This window comes from Callionymus lyra, chromosome 13, assembly GCF_982586985.1.
Source record: "Callionymus lyra chromosome 13, fCalLyr1.hap1.1, whole genome shotgun sequence".
Classification (NCBI taxonomy): domain Eukaryota; kingdom Metazoa; phylum Chordata; class Actinopteri; order Syngnathiformes; family Callionymidae; genus Callionymus; species Callionymus lyra.
Genome location: NC_141830.1, coordinates 13,895,324 through 13,914,624, shown reverse-complemented (window position 1 = coordinate 13,914,624; position 19,301 = coordinate 13,895,324). Strand labels below are relative to the sequence as shown.

At 40.2% G+C, this 19,301-nt stretch overlaps 3 protein-coding genes across 6 annotated transcripts; all 3 read right to left on the bottom strand.

The window, feature by feature from the left end:
• Nucleotides 1-100: 100 nt before the first annotated feature.
• Nucleotides 101-1,259, bottom strand: tmem18 (transmembrane protein 18). The gene is made up of 5 exons (XM_087805653.1): nucleotides 1,065-1,259; nucleotides 881-998; nucleotides 767-821; nucleotides 598-691; nucleotides 101-360 (listed from the first exon to the last, which is right to left on the bottom strand). Exons 1-5 carry the CDS (start codon nucleotides 1,155-1,157, stop codon nucleotides 262-264), a joined length of 459 nt encoding a protein of 152 aa, XP_087661779.1. The 5' UTR covers nucleotides 1,158-1,259; the 3' UTR covers nucleotides 101-261.
• Nucleotides 1,260-1,398: 139 nt separating this feature from the next.
• Nucleotides 1,399-3,380, bottom strand: LOC148067466 (required for drug-induced death protein 1-like). The gene is made up of 2 exons (XM_087805655.1): nucleotides 3,134-3,380; nucleotides 1,399-1,975 (listed from the first exon to the last, which is right to left on the bottom strand). The coding sequence occupies exons 1-2, from the start codon at nucleotides 3,344-3,346 to the stop codon at nucleotides 1,838-1,840; spliced, it is 351 nt and encodes a 116-aa protein (XP_087661781.1). The 5' UTR covers nucleotides 3,347-3,380; the 3' UTR covers nucleotides 1,399-1,837.
• Nucleotides 3,381-3,787: 407 nt separating this feature from the next.
• Nucleotides 3,788-15,128, bottom strand: smc6 (structural maintenance of chromosomes 6). 4 transcript variants are annotated; one of them, XM_087805947.1, is made up of 27 exons: nucleotides 15,061-15,128; nucleotides 13,952-14,097; nucleotides 13,513-13,648; nucleotides 12,315-12,420; nucleotides 11,663-11,799; nucleotides 11,508-11,569; nucleotides 11,360-11,440; nucleotides 11,177-11,278; nucleotides 10,985-11,104; nucleotides 10,378-10,476; nucleotides 10,162-10,308; nucleotides 10,000-10,088; nucleotides 9,773-9,937; nucleotides 8,659-8,837; nucleotides 8,336-8,537; nucleotides 8,158-8,272; nucleotides 7,043-7,203; nucleotides 6,847-6,982; nucleotides 6,698-6,778; nucleotides 6,452-6,622; nucleotides 6,224-6,361; nucleotides 6,020-6,165; nucleotides 5,838-5,963; nucleotides 5,291-5,396; nucleotides 5,072-5,224; nucleotides 4,902-4,999; nucleotides 3,788-4,157 (listed from the first exon to the last, which is right to left on the bottom strand). In XM_087805947.1, exons 1-27 carry the CDS (start codon nucleotides 15,074-15,076, stop codon nucleotides 4,070-4,072), a joined length of 3,306 nt encoding a protein of 1,101 aa, XP_087662073.1. In that variant the 5' UTR covers nucleotides 15,077-15,128; the 3' UTR covers nucleotides 3,788-4,069. The 4 variants fall into 4 exon arrangements, with proteins under 4 accessions (XP_087662073.1, XP_087662074.1, XP_087662075.1 ...); XM_087805948.1 differs by lacking the exon at nucleotides 15,061-15,128 and adding an exon at nucleotides 14,317-15,042; XM_087805949.1 differs by lacking the exon at nucleotides 15,061-15,128 and adding an exon at nucleotides 14,332-15,042.
• Between the last annotated feature and the right edge of the window lie 4,173 nt (nucleotides 15,129-19,301).

Below are 19,301 nucleotides of genomic sequence, written 5' to 3'. Positions count from 1 at the left end.
TTAACTTTAACTTATTTAATCATAGCTACTAAAATAATATTAGCTAATGTTTATACCATGTTGATTTTCAGAATATTTTATTGGAAAGTATCAAAACACATACTTGTAAAAATCTTTTATTTTTCTCATCTTTGTAAAATATCAACACAATTATTTAAAAGAAAAACTTTACCCAAAGTAACTTTATGCCAGTATAAAAACAAAACTAATCCGGTCACCGTGACAACAATAAATAATCGTCCATCTTGGTCCAGGTCTGGATCAGTCGCTCTTCTCTCGCTTCTCTCTACGAGCTCTTCGCTTCAGCTGAAGGGTCTTGAGTTCAGTCATGGTGGAGAAAGTCTTGTGCACCCACATGACCTGCCCGACCAAAAAAAAAACACCTTTAGCAAGAGTTTATTTTGTCTGAACTGAAGCCTCGACATCCACCGATCACGTGACATGGTTTCATCCAATCAGACAAAAGAACCGACGCTACATGATCTATTAGACTTTAGGGAGAAATTAAACTTATAAATACACGAGCGAGGAGCAGAAACTGATGAAAGTACTGAAGCAGATCAACATGATTCATGAGAAACTAAACATCAAACGTACCACGATGACGATGGTGTTGAGGAGGAGAGGAATGGAGAAGACCAGGGAGATGAACATTCCCTTGGAGTCGAAGTACTGGAAGTTTGAAAAGGAGCTGAAAAAAAAGGGTGAGAGGTCAGACAAAAAATAAATAAATAAATATAGACACAGAGGTTGAAGCTGGTCGTACCTCCAGTTCATGGCCGCTAGCTCGTTGAGATACTCAGCACAGTAGACCAGAGCGACTGTGAAGACCAAAGATCAGACTCAGGTGTTGGATCTACCTGAAGACTCTCAGACTCACCCATGACCAGGAAGTGGCAGATCTGGGCTCTGTAGCATCTGCACGTCAACACCGTCAGGCTCAGACACACGGCGTGAAACAGCAGCAAACCCAGAAGCCATGGTTCTGACCACTGCACCTGCACACACACACACGCAGTGACACACACAAATACACAACTCTCAGTCACGTCTACACAACTTACCGACATCAGAAACGTCCAGATGGACGTGATGCGTAGATTACTGAAGCCATCGATCGGAACCGAGCTGATGTTCTCCGCTTTAGACTCAGACATCTCGACCAGAACCGATACCGAGATAAACGCTGCTGAGAAGTGAGTCCATGTAAACACTGTCGACTTCCTTCCTGTCGGCGGAGGGACTTCACTGCAGCACCACCTGGTGGCGGGAGGACGTAACACGCAATACGTCGTAGAAACGATGATCATGTTTATTCATTTATTTCCAAGTCAAGTGAGTTTTCCTATGAGACTAAACATCGACAAGAACATAAACATTATAAAAATGAACAGGAACCCAGATTAAAATTGTTTTAATTCCTTGCATTGTTGGTGAACAGCAAATATTAATATAAAAAGCGTCTAAATGTAAAACAACTTGTCACGACTGTTATTCAAATCCTTCAACTTACTTAACCACTCTGACAATCCTGATACAATAAATATAAACTTCATCTCACTTATGTCTCTTCCATTGTTGCTACTTGCAATCATTCTCTATCCCAAAAAAATATTTTCTTGGCTGCTAAAACTTTTTTATTAATTCGGTCAAAAAAACAATGAATTTTAAAGTGGTTGGAAAATGTTTTTAAAAAAAAAAACAGATATACAATACAGGTGGTGTTGGTGTTGATATATAACATATTAAAAGGCAAATCGATTAATTTTCAATACAACAAAAAATATTAATGTCACATATCTTGGATAAGGTTAAGTGTATATAAAGAGAAAACATCCTAGTTCTTGTTTCTTCCTGTGTGGAAGTCCGGGACGAAGGTGGCAGCCACGGTGATAGGGGTCGAGTACCCCAGGGCAAAGTTGTAGAGGCCGAGCATCAGACACTTCCAGGTGGTGCGGAGAGCTTTTCCAACGCTCTACACAAAAATAGATAAACAACTTTAATGCAAAGTAAGATGGGTGACTGCAGTTTGCATTGATGAAGCAAGTAACTGTGCACCTTAATGTTATGATAGATTTCTGCAAACCTGTTTTAAAATCCATATCTGTCTGTTAATCTGCAGCAACAACTACGAGATTATCATAATTTAAACAATTATTTGTAAACACATACTGTAAGTGTATATATATACTGTATATATTTTTTTAAACGGTCAAAGCTGGAGTCCGTTTTTCATCACTCCAATACGCCGTCACTTCAGGGTCTTAATACTTTGCTTTATGGAGAGAAATGGTCAATGCAGAGTGTCACGGGTCGTTTATTCGCCGCTTCAAGTCAAACAAAATACAAGCTTTTACGATCGATCGGTCGCGCTCTCTGCCGGCAGCTCTTCAGGTCGATAGCTCCGGGAGAGACGGTCTCGAACAATAGAAACATATTTAAGCCTTTTCTAATCATTCAAATGTTCTTGGGTGGGTGTTCCTGTCTCCTAGCCCCCCCCTCACGGATGTGTCCCGCTTCGTTCTTTTGATCCACGACCCAAGGTGTGAAAAGGGCAGACAAACAGACGTTTAAATAATCGGTGTCATGTCTCTAATTCTGTTCCAAGCTTGTCTTGAAAACATTGTGTCAGTCTGAGTGAAATGTTGATTGTGAATGTGTTCTCTTAGATGAAGCTAGTAATTTATACTTTATATTTTGATTATCTTTTAGCATTAATTTAAGTATGGCGTATACGTATAGTGTATAATAATTTTTAATCTAACAATAAATGATTTAAAATATTCTGGCTGAGACTGAAAGAAAGAATCCAAGTAGAAAAAAAAGACTAATCATAAACCTTTTCTTCATCTTTGGTCCAAGTTAATGAAATCCCTCCAACATTTGTTCAGTTAGATGTCAAAACAAGATGTTGGAAGCAAAAATGGAGATGAAATCACAAGATCAGCAGGAGGACGTCAACACCATTGTCTGCTTGTCCTCGGGAGCAGGAAAGGACGGAAGCAGCAGTAGCAGCAGCAGGCGGTTCAACACAACACTTCTTATTTTCTCGTCTCATTTTTAGCTTCACTTTTCATATTTCATCCACTTAGTATTGATGCAAACAACTTGATACAGGATAAGAGAAACAAACCTTCCTGAAGTTCTTGTACTTCTCTTTCTTTCGCCTTTTCTTCTCCTCTCTGTCGTCCTCTTCCATGAGCGGCTCATACCTCTCAGATGAAAAGGTAAAGTGTATTTCTCTGAAGACCTTCTGCGCATTGGAGTCCTCTAAAGGTTGGTCACCGTCCAACTGTCGCTGGTACTTTGCAGAGGCTGCACTCGGCCCGTCTCCGCAGGACTTCATGGCAGCCGAGAACTAAACTTCTCCGGATAAGAAAAGTCACTCAGGTCTGATGATGTGGACATTACGTGCATGATTGGATGTGCATTCCATGGGACCGCCTTGTGAGAGTGGGGGAGGGAAGGGGGGCAGCAGCAGCACTTATTAAAGGATTAAGTACTTTTGATTTATGTGGAAAATGTATTTAATTTCACCAATATTTGCGTCATGGATGAAGTAGACTTCATCTTGATACACAAACAGCTTTTTAGAAACTAAAATGTTTTCTCACTCAAGGTCACTTGGATTGTCTCCAGTAAGAACAACTTAATTTATTAAGGATGAAAAATACAAATAAAGAACAATTTTACTCAATGACATCATCGTTTTAAGTGCACAAATGAGAAGGTAAATAGGAACAGTAGACTAAATAAAGAGACAAGTATGAAGAAATAAAGCAGCAGAAAATATAGAAACATATTTATTGTTGAAAAGTCTTGTCTTCCTTCAATGACAGCCGCGTGCTGTGTTCAGGAACACATTACAAAGAGCGAACAAATCACATCCAACAACTAGCAACCGTCTAGTTTGTCATTTTTCTTTCTGTGCTGAACAAACATTCTTTTTTTTTTTTTTTTTAAACAGTTTTCTTTCCCTTGAACGTGGCAGGTCAGTGGGTGCTTTATAAAGTCAGTTTGAACCACAATAAAGAGTATTTTAGAAGACGAACCTAAACAACACTGAACACTACTTGTCCACGTCGTCGCCCTCTTGCTGGCTCCGGTCCGGATCTTTGAGCCGGAGGATGCGGATGAAGTCACTTTCAGGAATGGAGCTGAAAAATGTGCAAGAGAGTCAGTTATCGTGCTTTTAGCGAATTTAGTTCTGTTAAACCTTTAAATGTTGAATCAGATCCAACACAGATGGATTTACTTGTAATAATCGTGATTGAAATAACATTTGTCATGTTTTTAATTGGCAACTAACGTGATTCATGACTTACTGCATCTTGGAGAAGAAGACATTTTCAGGGCTTAATCTCATTTTCTAATCTAAATATTTCAATTAAAAGATAGTTTTTTACAAACAGACACATACTGATGAGTACAATAGAGTCCAACATGTTTACTGTTTAAGAGACACTTAAATCAACACATTAGATTACATTTAATCTTTTTTAATTTAACATGAGCTCAAGACATGCATGTAACATGCATGTGAATGGAGCCTTCCTGTCCACCTTTTTTAATTTGTTCTTCTCTGCCCTTTTCTGTACTACTGTGGTGTGTATTTTTAAAAACAATTCTAGTACTAGTAGCTATCGTGTTTTTATACTTGTTTATTGTTGTTGATATATTTAGAATGATTTGCTTTATTTATTATTATTGTATTGTTTTTTTAAAATCTTTATTAATTATTGTTTTTGTTATGTACTGTATGACCTGATGTGCATGAACTGCTGACTAACATTTCCACAAAGTGGGAAGAATAACGATGAGTCAAATCATTGACAATCAATCAATGACTACAGATTGATTTTGGCAGCTGTAGTTTTAAGCCCGACTAAGATAAGATGTACCTCATGCTCTGAGGGGTGAGGAAGATGAACTGCCTGTACGTCTGGTTGGATGCTACTTCAAGCATCATGTCCATGGAGATCCTGCGGTTCACCATGTCCTGAGGGAGCAGAAGAGTAGATCAGCTTCAACACGCTGGACGGCGACTCCTCGTACTCGGGGGGGTCTTTACCATGTAGACGTCAAACTCGTCGAGGCAGCGGAACGGAGACTCGGTGACGCCCCAGAGGGAGAGAACGAAACACACCGTGGAGAAGGAGCGCTCGCCTCCGGACAGAGATTGCATGTCGCTCATGTCTTCCTCACTTCCTTGGCCCGGCGTCACCTACATTAAAAAAATAAAATCAATATGTGGCGCGTGTCTAGAAAAGATAGAATCCAATGTTCTCACCGAGAGCGTGAGAGTCTTTCGCTTGTGGTCGAAGATCATCTGTCCTTTGTAATTTCTCTGAGAGAGCATGCTGTCGAAGAAGTACTTACAGCGAGCCGAGATAAGGCTGGAGAGACAAAAACAAAAAAGAAGTTAAAATCAACCGTTTTGACCCAAATGGTTGGATTCAACGACTTGTTTATTGTTGTATGTAACGTATTACGTTTAAAAACATTCAGGAGTTCCATCTGAGAGAAGACAGTTTTGAAGGACCTGATGCTGTTCATGTGCTCTGTTAAGAACCAGCAGGAACTTTTATTTTAATCCATTTTTAAAAAGTACATTTACTTTCACGATCCAAGTTAGCTTGTTAGCGCCTTCAAGCAAACCTCTCATCAACAGTGTGCTCCAGTCCTGCGGTCGATAAATGTAATTATATTTAAGGACTTTTCAAACTGTGGGCTAACACAAAAACTGTAAATAAATTTAAAATTGGAATTTCTCATTTCAACTTTTGTAGTCCGTCCAAGCTACCCGGGTGAAAGACGGGGGACGTTTATTCACGAACCTCCTGAATGTGGAGTAGAAGGTGAATCTTTCGGAGCAGATTCTCTGCAGCATAGTGTGGAAGGTCTTCAGGCTCTTGACTTCCTGCGACATGTTCTTGTAGTTCATCATGGCCGTGTGATACTCTCTGCAGACAAACATCCGTCACCTTCACTCCTCCGACCTCAGGTGCGACCTTCTCACCTCACGATCTCCTCTTTGTCCCCCTGCAGCTCCTGCTGAGTGCTGATCTTCACCTTCAGCCGGTTGATCTCCGTGTCCAGGCTCTTGGCGGTCCGGGAGACTTCTGCTCGCTGTGGGCAGATCTCAGTGGCCTTGGAAACGGACTCCTGCGCACAAACGAGTGTTGAACACAGAAGAAAACTCCGGCACAGACAGAAGCCACACCTCGATCTCCTGCTCCTTCCTCTTCACACTCTCCTCCAGCGTCTGGATGTTGCGGAGGTGAGTGCTGCGCTTCTCGTCGTAGTGCTTCTTATGATGTTTGCACTTCATCAAGTCCTGGTCCCTCTTGCTCAGTTCCTCCTTGGTCAGAGACAGAGCACTTACAATTCCCAGTTCAACATGTTTCTCAGTGTCATGTTCTCTTGTATTCCTTACTCTGAACCTGCTCACCTTCTTCTGCTCCGCCCCGTCGGTGATGGAGTTCATCTGCTCCTTGTACAGTCTGTAGTTGTTCTCGGCCTCCTCATAGGTAACCTTGACCTTGGCCATCTCAGCTCGGGCCTCCACCAACTCCTCGTTGACCTGTGCCAAGTTAGAGTTGATCTCCTTAAGATCCTCCTCCTGTGCAGGAGAGGAAACACCAGGACTTTCAGCACTTCAGAGGAGAATAGCAGGATGTTGGTCGTTGGTACACACCAGAGGCTTCAGGTCTTCAGACTGAGGTTCTTCTATATTCTGCAGGTCTGTCAGCTCCAGTTGAAGTTTCGTCATTTTGCTCTGGAAGACAATAAGTTGTTGCAACAGTCGACTACTTCATCCGTCATGTTGTCACCACAAGAACTGACTTTGGCAGCTTTCTGCTCCACCAGAGTTCTTCTCTGCAGCGCTTCGTTCTGCCGGATCTCCTCGGTCAGCTTCCTGACCTGCTGCTCGAAGCGAGTGGCCTGAGCATTCTGGTTCTCCAACTCCTTCTGCAAATTCCTAAAAAAGATCATGGATGTCAACATGTCTCTGGTGAGATTCAGCCCATGCCAGTCTCACCTGATTTCCTCTTCAACGTCTCCGGAGAGGTAGTTGGCCCGGCTCTTGTCGGAGGTGTAGGTTTTGTTCGGGTAGATCTGGTCACCTTCTTTAGAAAAAGCCTGACTACAGTTCTTAGGTGGTCTGTTGCTCTGCATCACACCACGAGCTTCAGTGCGGTTCTGGAAAAACACAACAAGTACAAAAGTCTTAATCATACTTTTTGGGGGGGTTTTAATCACAAAACAAAACAGTCAACTTGAGTCAGAACGACGATTTTTTTTTCGCGACAAATCTTCAAGGTTTGTGTTAGAGGTTCAAAATATGACAAAATAATTCCCATGATGTGTTCATACAGTTTAGATTTAGAATAATTAAGAGGTGATGTGTAGTTTAAATTACTTAATCATTTATTAATCTCACTGAAAAATATTAATTTATTTAAAACATTATTATTTTGTCAGATCAGAAAAGAAATGGTCTCTAAAAAAAGTAAATTTCCCTGGCTTCCATTAATACATATGCACTGGTGGACCTTCACCTTGACCCAGAGACAACTCAAGGGATAAAGATTCTGCTGCAACCTCAGAATAATCCACGCAAGAAAAATTGTATCCATTATTTTGATTCAGTCTAAAAAGTGTTTCATTAAAAAAAAAGACAGCATTTTCTCCAGAGTCATATAAGCTTGCGACTCTTGACATGTCAAGATTATCAAGTTTATTCCATTAATTATAAAAGTAGTGAAAAAGAGTCAAATACTGACTCTAACTAGGACCATTTTGTTGCAGAGAAACCAGAGCTCCTGCTGATTCAGCGTTATGATGATATTAGCTTTTTATAGATTTAAAGTTAGTTTTTTAACTTGTACCGTTTTATTTTTCCTGTTTTTATCTATAGGCTGGTCTGTGACAACAATGTCGATATTAAACCAGTCTGTGGTGCAAACAAAATAGAAATAAAAAACAAAACTGAAAGAAATATCAGGTCTATATAAAGTGGTGTGTACACACACACACACACACACGCACACGCACACGCTTTAAAAAATACAAATAAAATAATAATATAATAATAATATATACGTTCGTTTGTAAAAAAAACTTCCATTTGGTTGAACAAAAATGTGACGTTACCTTGATCAGTAAAATGCTCTCGATACCTCTCTGATCGATGAGGCAGTTCGCCACGACAGGGTCTTCGATCTCCAGAGCCTGAAGCACAGAGGGATAGTTCTGATGGTCCACAGCTCTGAGAGAGGAAAAAAAAAAGGATATTAATTAAGAATAACACCATGATATAATCGTGACAAACCTTCGCCTCGTGTCGTGGACGTTGGGCAGATACTTGCTGGTGATGATCATGGGTCGACGGCCGCCAGAGTAGATCTTCTTCATGAGTCCCTGCAGCATACGCTCGTCGTCGTGGTTGTCGCAGCAAAACGCTTGCAGCAGACTTTTCAGACACACTTCCACTGCGAGAGCCTGCTCCGGATCCTTGACGCTGATCAGGTAACCTTAGGAGAAGATTTCCTTCATGAATCTCATCACACTGAGGATTTACACGACTAACATCTTTAACCATCTTTGTATCGTTAACTGATGAACATTATTCATCTACCAATGACATGAACTCACCGATTGGTCCTCTGGGCCTCTCCTTGAATTGACCTCGCGTGTGCGCCTCGTTGATGGCGTTGAGAAGAGACGGCAGGTTCTCGCCGAAGCGTTGCAGTCGGTTCGTTCTGCTGCTTTCCAAATTCTGCAGCCGCCTGCTGTTGGTTGAGATAGAACTCTGGAGAGTCGATTGCTCGACCCTTCAGCCCGAGGAGAAACTGGTTTAATATCATTGTTACACAGCTGGAAATAAAATACAATGAAGTTTACCATCTGTACTGTACTGTAGTTTTCACTGTGATGTGTGGAAGTATATCAGAGTAGAATATTGAACGTTTGAATTTAACATTTAAATTGCTGGAACTTATAATTACGTTCTTTTTTTAAGCATTTAATTTACATACTGAGAGGTTTGAATTTGTTTTCATTAAGTAATTTAATTTGTTTTTTATTAAATAATTATTGTTCTGATGAAATGATTGAATAAACAATTCTATTATCCAAAATTTTAATATTTAATTAAAAAAGCTACAAATTTAAAAATGTTAAATTTAGAAAATTATTTTTTGAATTATTATAATTAGATAAAACATTAATTTTGAAAAAATTACAATTTTATAATTAAATTATTTAATATTAGAATATATAAATTATTGAATTCAGTCATTTAAAAAAACTATTCAATGTCTAAAAAAAACTCCATCATTCAAGATAAAAATTCAGTTTCAAAGATTTAAATGTTGAATTCAACCTTTCAATAAGTGTTTATTATTATTGAACCAGCAATTTTTTATTTCTAAATATATATTAACAGCGGCCTGTCGACTAAATGCTGCTGCTGCACCCGCAGCCACCACAAAAACAATCTTTGGTTTGGTTTGTAGAAAAAGTGGAAAACAACACAAGGATGTGGAGTATCATGTTGTTAAAATCATGCAGATTACTGCGAATGTATAAACTGTGTGAGAATGTGGAAAACAGTTTGGAAAAGGTTTATAAAGAGGTTTTCAAAACATAACCCCTGCAATAGACGAAGGAAAGACCTTGTTTATTCTGACATTTTGAGACACTCAACTTTTGATCAAGTCAACAAATGTGATTTTCCAGCGTCATGTGGTTCCTGGTATCGTCTCACCTCAGTTTCCCTTGTTCTTCCTTGGCTCTGCTGCAGGCGTGCTCGTACTGGTCGATCTGCTGACCGAGTGTGGAGATTTGATGCTCCGTCTCTTCTGCCTCCTCCTCGATCTCATCCATCCGATGACTCTTGGCCTCCATTTCTGAGCCGGACGTCTGGCTGATGCTGAAGAGGAGAGTGGGTCAGGAAGTTGAAGAAAAGCCACATCGACAGGCGTGTTAGCGAACCTGTGCTTCAGGTCATTAATCCGTGTGGTCAGTTGAGACTTGTCTCTTTCCAGCTCTCTTAGGGTCACCTTGTGTCTGTGGACGGTGACCTGGACCAACATGGAAGTGGTTAAAGAAACCTTTTCTTCCCCAGTGGAGCTGAGAGAAGCGAGATCCTCTCACCTCAATGGACTTAAAATTAGTGTTTTGTTTCTTGGCTTCATCTTTCAGCTCAGACGACCTGGGCTGCAGCTCATGGACCTTCTGGGCGATTCCCTCCAATTTGTCTTGGAGTTGCTTGTAGCTCTCCTCAGCCTCCTTTGTTTTATTCTGAAGCGTGAAGTTAGTACATGTAAACAAATGTCCAAGTGTCAAAAAGTGAATTCACGAGCGTCAAACCTTCCACTCCTCCACTCTCTCGTCATATTTCACTGTGGAGCATCTCTCCACCTGCAGCTTCTCCGTCATCGGCATCAGCTCCTTTTCCATCTCCTCCACCTTTGATCCATGGAGCGATGATATTTACAATGATTGATGACATTATCAATATATACATCACAAAATAACTGTCACTCCATAGACAGTCTAATTAATTTATACTGTTGAGACATATTTACTGTTCCATTTATTCTCTTATAGGATTTGAGGTTTTATTTAACGACAATAACATTTTTGGAAAACATTCTTATTTTTTTTATTTTAAATTTTTGCTTGTTCTTTAATCTATTAAATTGAAAAACATGTCTGCTGTTCAGTATTTTATTCTAAATTATTTTTCTGTATAATGTTCCATATCATGCTCACTCCATCTACGACAGAAAGGGGGGACGCTGAACATTTAGATTCAACAAAAATAATAATTTAATCTATAAAATCAATGTTTTTTTCCCCATCATAATCCTACAAAAATACAAGAGTAGTTTTTAAATGGGGCCATTAATGTATCACTGTGTATGTGTGAATGGGTGTGAAGTTTGAAGCGATTTGAGCAGTAAAAAGAACGCACCAGGGCCCAGGCCATCTGCTTCTGCAGCTCCTCCAGTTTCGTGTGCATCTCATCGAATGACGCCAGATTCTTGAAGCGATCCTCCTTCTCTCTGTACTTCTGCTTCAACTCTATCAAGCACTAAAGCAGAAAAAAGACTCCACCTCACAAAAACAATTTGAAACCAGACAAGATTTCAAGATTCACGCTCACTTCACCGTGCTGATCCATTTTTTCTTTCGTGACCACCAGTGCACTTTTTATGGAATCGATGTCGTTGTTCATTTGCTCCAGCTGTGTCGCCATCATGAAAAACTGACGAGGAAAATTGCACAGGAATTCTTTACACTGGCAAAAGTATCAGGGACGTTAATGCAGATTCTTTCTGGATCAAACCTTGTACTTGTCGCCTTCTCCTTTAGAGTGCAGGAAGTGTTTGCTCATCTCTTGAGTGAGCACTGACACTGGGTTGGAGACCTGGACGAGAGGCATCAAGGTTGAAGTTAGTCAATATTGTTTCATCAGAAATATGGACGCGTTATACCTGTATATTGAAGTTATCCAGAATGGATGTCAGCTCCTCTTTTTTGGTGGAGATGACTTGACCTTTGTGGAGAAGAAGGAAAAATGTACACATGTACCGACACAAAGTATTGTTGCTTGAGAGAACTTCAGAGTTGTAGAACATAAAGAGTTTACCAGTTTTAGACCGGAGTTTATACGTTCTTGATCCCTCGCGATTTATTCGGAGGTCCACGACTACAGCCGGGCCGTAGACGTCAGGTTTGTAAGCGTCGCTCCCCTGGTTACGAAGAGTGATCGAGACATCGGCTGAGCTGATGGCGCAGAGTTGACAAAGCATGAAATAGTTAGGCTCATAGAGCGTTTACCGAAGTGTTGTCGACCCTTTTTTTGGACCTTGTTACCAAATTAAGCTACCGATGAATAAAAACACTTGCTGCTTTCCCCACAGCAGTACTCATGAAGGGAATCATGGCAAAAAGTGCATCCCAGGGGCCATTTTCGGCTTTTTAGTTGAATTAATGCAGCCAACGGTCTCAGTAATACAGTGTATTATTCAACCAGAGAATGTCAAATACACAACATTTTAAGTTGTAAAAATAAAACAATTTAATTGTAACTCAAGATCACGTGATTAAAACAAAGACACAAGAGAAATGTTAGTAAGTGAAGAACTTTTTTTTCATGCAAATTTTGAAGATAAGAGATTTTATTTTAAACATTTGAATGAGCTCTTGGTATATTTCACTTTCAAATTCAGCCCATTCTCTTAGTAGCAGATGTGGTCTGTCTGGAGAAAGTTGGGACACCCGGGGTCATGCTAATTTACCTTTCACCTTCTTTAATGAAATCCTTGAGGGATGATGCTCTGTTGGTGGCCTGGGCGTTCCCTCCCAGCGAAACGATTAGAGCCGTCAAGACTGCACTTTTCCCACCTGTGGCAAAATCACACTCAGAAACATTGATACAAAAAAAGACATTTTTTTCCATTTGCTGTACAGCTTTCTGTCTCATTTAACAACCAAATGGCTTGTGGGGGAATACTTTTTTCTTTTATAACATTGCATCTTACTTAAGTAAGTAGGTAAGTAAGTAATATTTGTAGAGCGCTTTTCAAAACCAGGGTCACAAAGCACTTAAACAATGGGGAGGTATTTCCTCTCTGATTTTTTAATTCTGTCAATAAAAAAAACTCAACAATGCATTGCTGTCAGCTTCATAGAAGACAAGCGTGATTTGAGGAGCAGGAGACACGAGAGAATTGATCGTGTCAAACAACACTTTGGGGTTTTTCTTATTTGCTGCTACCAGTTTCCTGATGTAATCAGATCTGGCAGTTTCCACCATCTCATTGTATGAGATCAGATCCCTGAGGTGAAGTCTGTGCACCTCAAGTTTAGTGGACTTCCAGAGACGCTCAGTCTTTCGACAAAGTCTCTTCTGACTCAGGAGCTCTTCATTTGTCCAAGGGCACCATTTTCTCTGAATTGTCAGGTTTGATTTAACAGGTGCCACTTGATCCAGTATTTCAACACAATGATCAGTGAAACAGTGAATCAAACTGTCCACGTTTAGGCAGTCATTGAAGGAAAGAGGGTCAAACATAGCAGAAAAACTGTCTGCAGTATCGGCTGAGATGACACGCCTCTGAGACCTAACCTTTAAGGGCTTAGGACGGTTCAAGGATGACAAGACAAGAGAATGATCACTCAGATGGACATCATTTACAGATACATTAGAAATGTCCAGGCCAAGAGTAAAAACTAAGTCTAAAATGTGGCCTTTATGATGAGTGGGATCAGAAACGTGTTGTTCAAAATTAAAGGCTTCTGTTAAAGTCAAAAGTTCTTTAGCAGAGCAAGATGTGACATCTTAAAGATTAAAGTCTCCAAAAATAAAAACAGATTTGAATAATTGTTACAATTGCGTAAAAAGAAAACAAGTCCAATAAGGTAAAATATAACATTAATGATCTTGTTCTTCCATACAGAGTATCATGTTACAAAGAAAACTCTTTTCAAACTTACTTCCATTGTTGCCAACAACAAAGTTGACGTTGGAACCAAAAGTGAAGGGACCAAGGAGGGAATGACACATGAAGTTCTTCAACGTGATGCTTTCCACGACCCCGGCATCACTCCGAGGACTACTGGGTACTGCCAACTAAAAATATGGATAAATCTTACTTGTATTTAGTTATCAAGGTCGTTGTTCTTCACCAAAAACCACAGATGATGACCTACTTGACACACCCGTATGATGTGTACATGTGCTGTGAATGTACCTGTTTATTGTGTCGTTGTGTCCCTGAGCAAGACACTTTACCCTGATTGCTCCTGATGGTAGACTTGGCGCAGGTGTGCAGCCTACTCCCATCAGTATGTGTGAATGGCTGTCAAAAGCACTACCGAATTTCCCCTCACGGGACAAATAAGGGATTCTAAAAAAAATGTAAAAAAAATGTACCTGTTTACTGGACGTGGTCTCAGAAGGAGAAGGTTCTTCATCATCTTCATCTTCATCATCGTCGTCTCCCACTATCCTTCGTTTAGGTTCTTTCGGATTGTTGTCTTTGGCAGAGGAGCTCTTCCTTTTCGACATTTTTTGTTGACCTGGAAAGTTGTTATTGTGTTAAACAAAGTTGTTTTGTGAACCACTTTTAACGTCTTTCAGTTTAAGGTAACAGTCAAAAGTAAAGTTGCATAGCGACAGTGCTAGATTAGCCGGCTAACTAATGCTGTGGATTTTACCCAATAACCGACACACATTCACAAACAAACGGGTGTGAAGAGCAGACAACTTGTATGCATTAATAAAATGTCGTGTCTTACTGGAATTAATGTTACCATTCGGTGCTAAAAACCGTCGTTGTGATGAAACAGAAATTCGCGCGTCGACTCTGTTGAATCCTCACTTCCTCTGCAGTCACAACACGATTGTGTTCCGCCTGCACGATCTGTTTGCGCATGCGCCCCGCGCCGTTGATGAACGTCACGTTTATAAAGGATCCAAGTAATATAATGTATGTAAGTAAGTCATTTTTATTTGTATAGCGCTTTTCCAGACCAGGGTCACAAAGCGCTTAAACAATCAAAACAATATTCAATAAAGTATATACTTTAAAGATCAAGATAAAAACTGGAAACACAATAGGAGTTCCGGAAAATCAAGAATACACGTCATCCTCTAACCTTTAAATGATATTTGATGATGTAAACTCTGTGTTTAAAGGTTGTAGTTTATTTACAGCTGAACTATATCGTCCCAAGTGTTTCAGTCTTATCTAACTTGTAAATATTAAAGTACAGTACGTTTTTAAAATATGTGTATCTTTATTTTAGCATCAGCAAACGTATATTCAAAAGCTTTTTTATCAGTAAAATAAAAAGATATAAAACATTCAATATAAATGTTTTTTTTTAAAGACGTTAGCGTTTGTGAAGTCACCAAGTAGGAACTGTCCGGATCAAAATAGTGCTACTGGATGCAGCGTGTGACGGATAAATACAAAAATGATATGACCAGCGTAAAACTGTTTATATAATTAAATATATTAACAATACACATGAACCTACTGTGAACTCGTAACATCACGCCAAAAACACAACAGGAAGTAACAGCCACTCTGTTGTCTTTATTATGCACTTCCGCATACTCTCTGGTCGCTATGGTAACGTGTAAACATACCTTCAAAATAAAATCATAAAGGTAAAATACCGATGCATCACGAAACGAGTATAAAGTTATTATATATATATATATATATTTTATAAGGGCATGTTTTATTCACCATAACGCCGCTAACATATCACGTGACCCAGATGCGAGAAGAGAATAGGGTAACTTTTCAAAAATAAAACATCACGACTCGGATCATTTAAAAAAACAGAGATTATGCCAATGTTTTATCCTTTCTCTGCACCTGGTACCTACTGACCCACAGACCGCTACCGGGCCCCCTTTGGGGACTCCTGGCCAACATCACAAAAACATAGAAACTTTGTGGCACAGCCCATGGGAGAGTCTGTGAATGTCCTCAGCAAACAATTGGTTTTGACAAGGTTCCTACTTTCAGTATTGGTCATTGTATTGCTTAAAGGTGCGGCAGGAAACATTTTTAAATAGTTATGTGTAGGTAGGTAGGTAGAACTCTATTGATCCCTCAGGAGGTCTCCTTCTGGAAATTGTTTTTTTTCCAAATTATCCACAGCAAATACAGCAATTTTTCATAAAAATTATAAAAGTCAGTTCAGGAAGTTCCCGAGCAAGTCCCAAAAATAAAGACCTAAAAAAAAACTCTGAACAGTGAAAGACAGTTATCAATATAGTAAAAAAAAACACATCAATGTTGATATGTTTCATATTTATTATGTGACTGAATGAGAAGTTAAATCTAAACTTTCCACCGTGCACTCATTAGCTTTCACCGCCAACTCAACACCGAACATGGATTCTTATCACGTCGATGAGGAAAATAATTGAAAATGACAAACAGAATAATTTAGGTAAATGATCTCTCTGATGTGGCCTCGTGAAAACAAACAAGTAGCTGCCAATATCTAATGAGTCATCTTCTGATGTGAACGGGCACAAAGGCTCGAAACCCGTCGTCCAATCGGAAATTCACGGGTTTTGCCAAATTTTCAAGTCGGGAACAAAACCTTCAGATATCGATGCACCCGCTGGCACATGCTGCCAATTAGGGCGATCTCAGAAGTGCTAATGGCATCTTGAGGGTAATGGAGTAAAGAGAATAAAGAGACGTGTGGTGTCATTGTTTGGCTGAGCTCGGGCTCATTAAGGCTTTCAGTATTCTCATGGAAATGGAAGGTTTGGGCTTCTTAGTCTTTGCTAATGAATTATGTTTTTCTCCTGTAATTATTGTGGTTGAGACGTTTGTGTAGGTGCTGGCAGAGAAACAAAGACGGACATCAGGAGCCATTGAGGCTGCCATTATCAAAGTAAACACAGACAGTGAAGAGGGAGCTCAGGCAGCTGCACACACTCCATCTTGTCGAGGGTGGAGACGACAGACCGGCTCAGAGCTCGGCTGGTTGAAAAGGCTTTGAAGACACGGTCTGGCCTCCAGTTAAATGAAGCTGGTTTGGTTCACAGTGGGGAATATCAGGGATGAGGATCAGCACCTAAAAGTCTGAAGGGTTGAGGGGGGGGGGGGTAGTAACATGAATAACTGCAGTGAAAACACAACTAGACAGTGAAACTTCATTGAGTGTTCAAGTGACTTTAACAAGTGACTTTCGTGTGTGTTTCTGTGTTCAGGTGTGTGAGTTAAGTTGACGTATGTTGCTGTGTTCAGGTGTGTGAGTTTCTGTGTTTAGTTGGTGTGTGTTTCTGTGTTCAGGTGTGTGAGTTAAGTTGACGTATGTTGCTGTGTTCAGGTGTGTGAGTTTCTGTGTTTAGTTGGTGTGTGTTTCTGTGTTCAGATGGTGTGAGTTTATGTGTTAAGTTGGTGTGTGTTTCTGTGTTCAGATGGTGTGAGTTTATGTGTTAAGTTGGTGTGTGTTTCTGTGTTCAGATGGTGTGAGTTTATGTGTTAAGTTGGTGTGTGTTTCTGTGTTCAGATGGTGTGAGTTTATGTGTTAAGTTGGTGTGTGTTTCTGTGTTCAGGTGTGTGAGTTTCTGTGTTTAGTTGGTGTGTGTTTCTGTGTTCAGATGGTGTGAGTTTATGTGTTAAGTTGGTGTGTGTTTCTGTGTTCAGGTGTGTGAGTTTCTGTGTTTAGTTGGTGTGTGTTTCTGTGTTCAGATGGTGTGAGTTTATGTGTTAAGTTGGTGTGTGTTTCTGTGTTCAGATGGTGTGAGTTTATGTGTTAAGTTGGTGTGTGTTTCTGTGTTCAGGTGTGTGAGTTTCTGTGTTTGGTTGGTGTGTGTTTCTGTGTTCAGGTGTGTGAGTTAAGTTTACGTATGTTTCTGTGTTCAGGTGTGTGTGTTTCTGTGTTCAGGTGGTGTGTGTTTCTTTGGTTTGTGTCTCTGTATTCAGGTGTGTGTGTTTCTGTGTTCAGGTGGTGTGAGTTTCTGTGTTAAGTTGGTGTGTGTTTCTGTGTTCAGGTGTGTCTGTTTCTGTGTTCAGATGGTGTGAGTTTATGTGTTAAGTTGGTGTGTGTTTCTGTGTTCAGATGGTGTGAGTTTATGTGTTAAGTTGGTGTGTGTTTCTGTGTTCAGGTGTGTGAGTTTCTGTGTTTGGTTGGTGTGTGTTTCTGTGTTCAGGTGTGTGAGTTAAGTTTACGTATGTTTCTGTGTTCAGGTGTGTGTGTTTCTGTGTTCAGGTGGTGTGTGTTTCTTTGGTTTGTGTCTCTGTATTCAGGTGTGTGTGTTTCTGTGTTCAGGTGGTGTGAGTTTCTGTGTTAAGTTGGTGTGTGTTTCTGTGTTCAGGTGTGTCTGTTTCTGTGTTCAGATGGTGTGTGTTTCTGTGTTCAGGTGTGTGTGTTTCTGTGTTCAGATGGTGTGAGTTTCTGAGTTAAGTTGGTGTGTGTTTCTGTGTTCAGATGGTGTGAGTTTCTGAGTTAAGTTGGTGTGTGTTTCTGTGTTCAGATGGTGTGAGTTTATGTGTTAAGTTGGTGTGTGTTTCTGTGTTCAGATGGTGTGAGTTTATGTGTTAAGTTGGTGTGTGTTTCTGTGTTCAGGTGTGTGAGTTTCTGTGTTTAGTTGGTGTGTGTTTCTGTGTTCAGATGGTGTGAGTTTATGTGTTAAGTTGGTGTGTGTTTCTGTGTTCAGGTGTGTGAGTTTGTGTTTGGTTGGTGTGTGTTTCTGTGTTCAGGTGTGTGTGTTTCTGTGTTCAGATGGTGTGAGTTTATGTGTTAAGTTGGTGTGTGTTTCTGTGTTCAGGTGTGTGTTTCTGTGTTCAGGTGTGTGAGTTTCTGTGTTTGGTTGGTGTGTGTTTCTGTGTTCAGGTGGTGTGTGTTTCTGTGTTCAGGTGGTGTGTGTTTCTGTGTTCAGGTGTGTGTGTTTCTGTGTTTGGTTGGTGTGTGTTTCTGTGTTCAGATGGTGTGAGTTTATGTGTTAAGTTGGTGTGTGTTTCTGTGTTCAGGTGTGTGAGTTTGTGTTTGGTTGGTGTGTGTTTCTGTGTTCAGGTGTGTGTGTTTCTGTGTTCAGATGGTGTGAGTTTATGTGTTAAGTTGGTGTGTGTTTCTGTGTTCAGGTGTGTGTTTCTGTGTTCAGGTGTGTGAGTTTCTGTGTTTGGTTGGTGTGTGTTTCTGTGTTCAAGTGTGTGAGTTAAGTTGACGTATGTTTCTGTGTTCAGGTGTGTGTGTTTCTGTGTTCAGGTGTGTGAGTTTCTGTGTTTGGTTGGTGTGTGTTTCTGTGTTCAGGTGGTGTGTGTTTCTGTGTTCAGGTGGTGTGTGTTTCTGTGTTCAGGTGTGTGTGTTTCTGTGTTCAGGTGTGTGTGTTTCTGTGTTCAGGTGGTGTGTGTTTCTTTGGTTTGTGTCTCTGTGTTCAGGTGTGTGTGTTTCTGTGTTCAGATGGTGTGAGTTTATGTGTTAAGTTGGTGTGTGTTTCTGTGTTCAGGTGGTGTGTGTTTCTGTGTTCAGGTGTGTGAGTTAAGTTGACGTATGTTTCTGTGTTCAGGTGTGTGTGTTTCTGTGTTCAGGTGGTGTGTGTTTCTTTGGTTTGTGTTTCTGTGTTCAGGTGTGTGTGTTTCTGTGTTCAGATGGTGTGAGTTTATGTGTTAAGTTGGTGTGTGTTTCTGTGTTTAGTTGGTGTGTGTTTCTGTGATCAGGTTGTGTGAGTTTTTGTGGTGTGTGTTTCTGTGTTTAGTTGGTGTGTGTTTCTGTGTTTAGTTCGTGTGTGTTTCTTTGGTGTA

Excerpts from the sequence above, each read along its gene's own strand:
- tmem18 (XM_087805653.1), bottom strand. The coding sequence starts at position 1,157 with ATGTCTGAGTCTAAAGCGGAGAACATCAGCTCGGTTCCGATCGATGGC. Across the intron at positions 999-1,064 it reads TCTGGACGTTTCTGATGTCG|GTGCAGTGGTCAGAACCATG; the intron begins GTAAGTTGTGTA and ends GTGTGTGTGCAG. Across the intron at positions 692-766 it reads CTAGCGGCCATGAACTGGAG|CTCCTTTTCAAACTTCCAGT; the intron begins GTACGACCAGCT and ends CTTTTTTTTCAG.
- smc6 (XM_087805947.1), bottom strand. Across the intron at positions 11,800-12,314 it reads TTCATTAAAGAAGGTGAAAG|CTCAGCCGATGTCTCGATCA; the intron begins GTAAATTAGCAT and ends CTGCGCCATCAG. Across the intron at positions 5,000-5,071 it reads ACGAGTTTGACGTCTACATG|GACATGGTGAACCGCAGGAT; the intron begins GTAAAGACCCCC and ends CTGCTCCCTCAG.
- LOC148067466 (XM_087805655.1), bottom strand. The coding sequence starts at position 3,346 with ATGAAGTCCTGCGGAGACGGGCCGAGTGCAGCCTCTGCAAAGTACCAG. Across the intron at positions 1,976-3,133 it reads AGTACAAGAACTTCAGGAAG|AGCGTTGGAAAAGCTCTCCG; the intron begins GTTTGTTTCTCT and ends ATTTTTGTGTAG.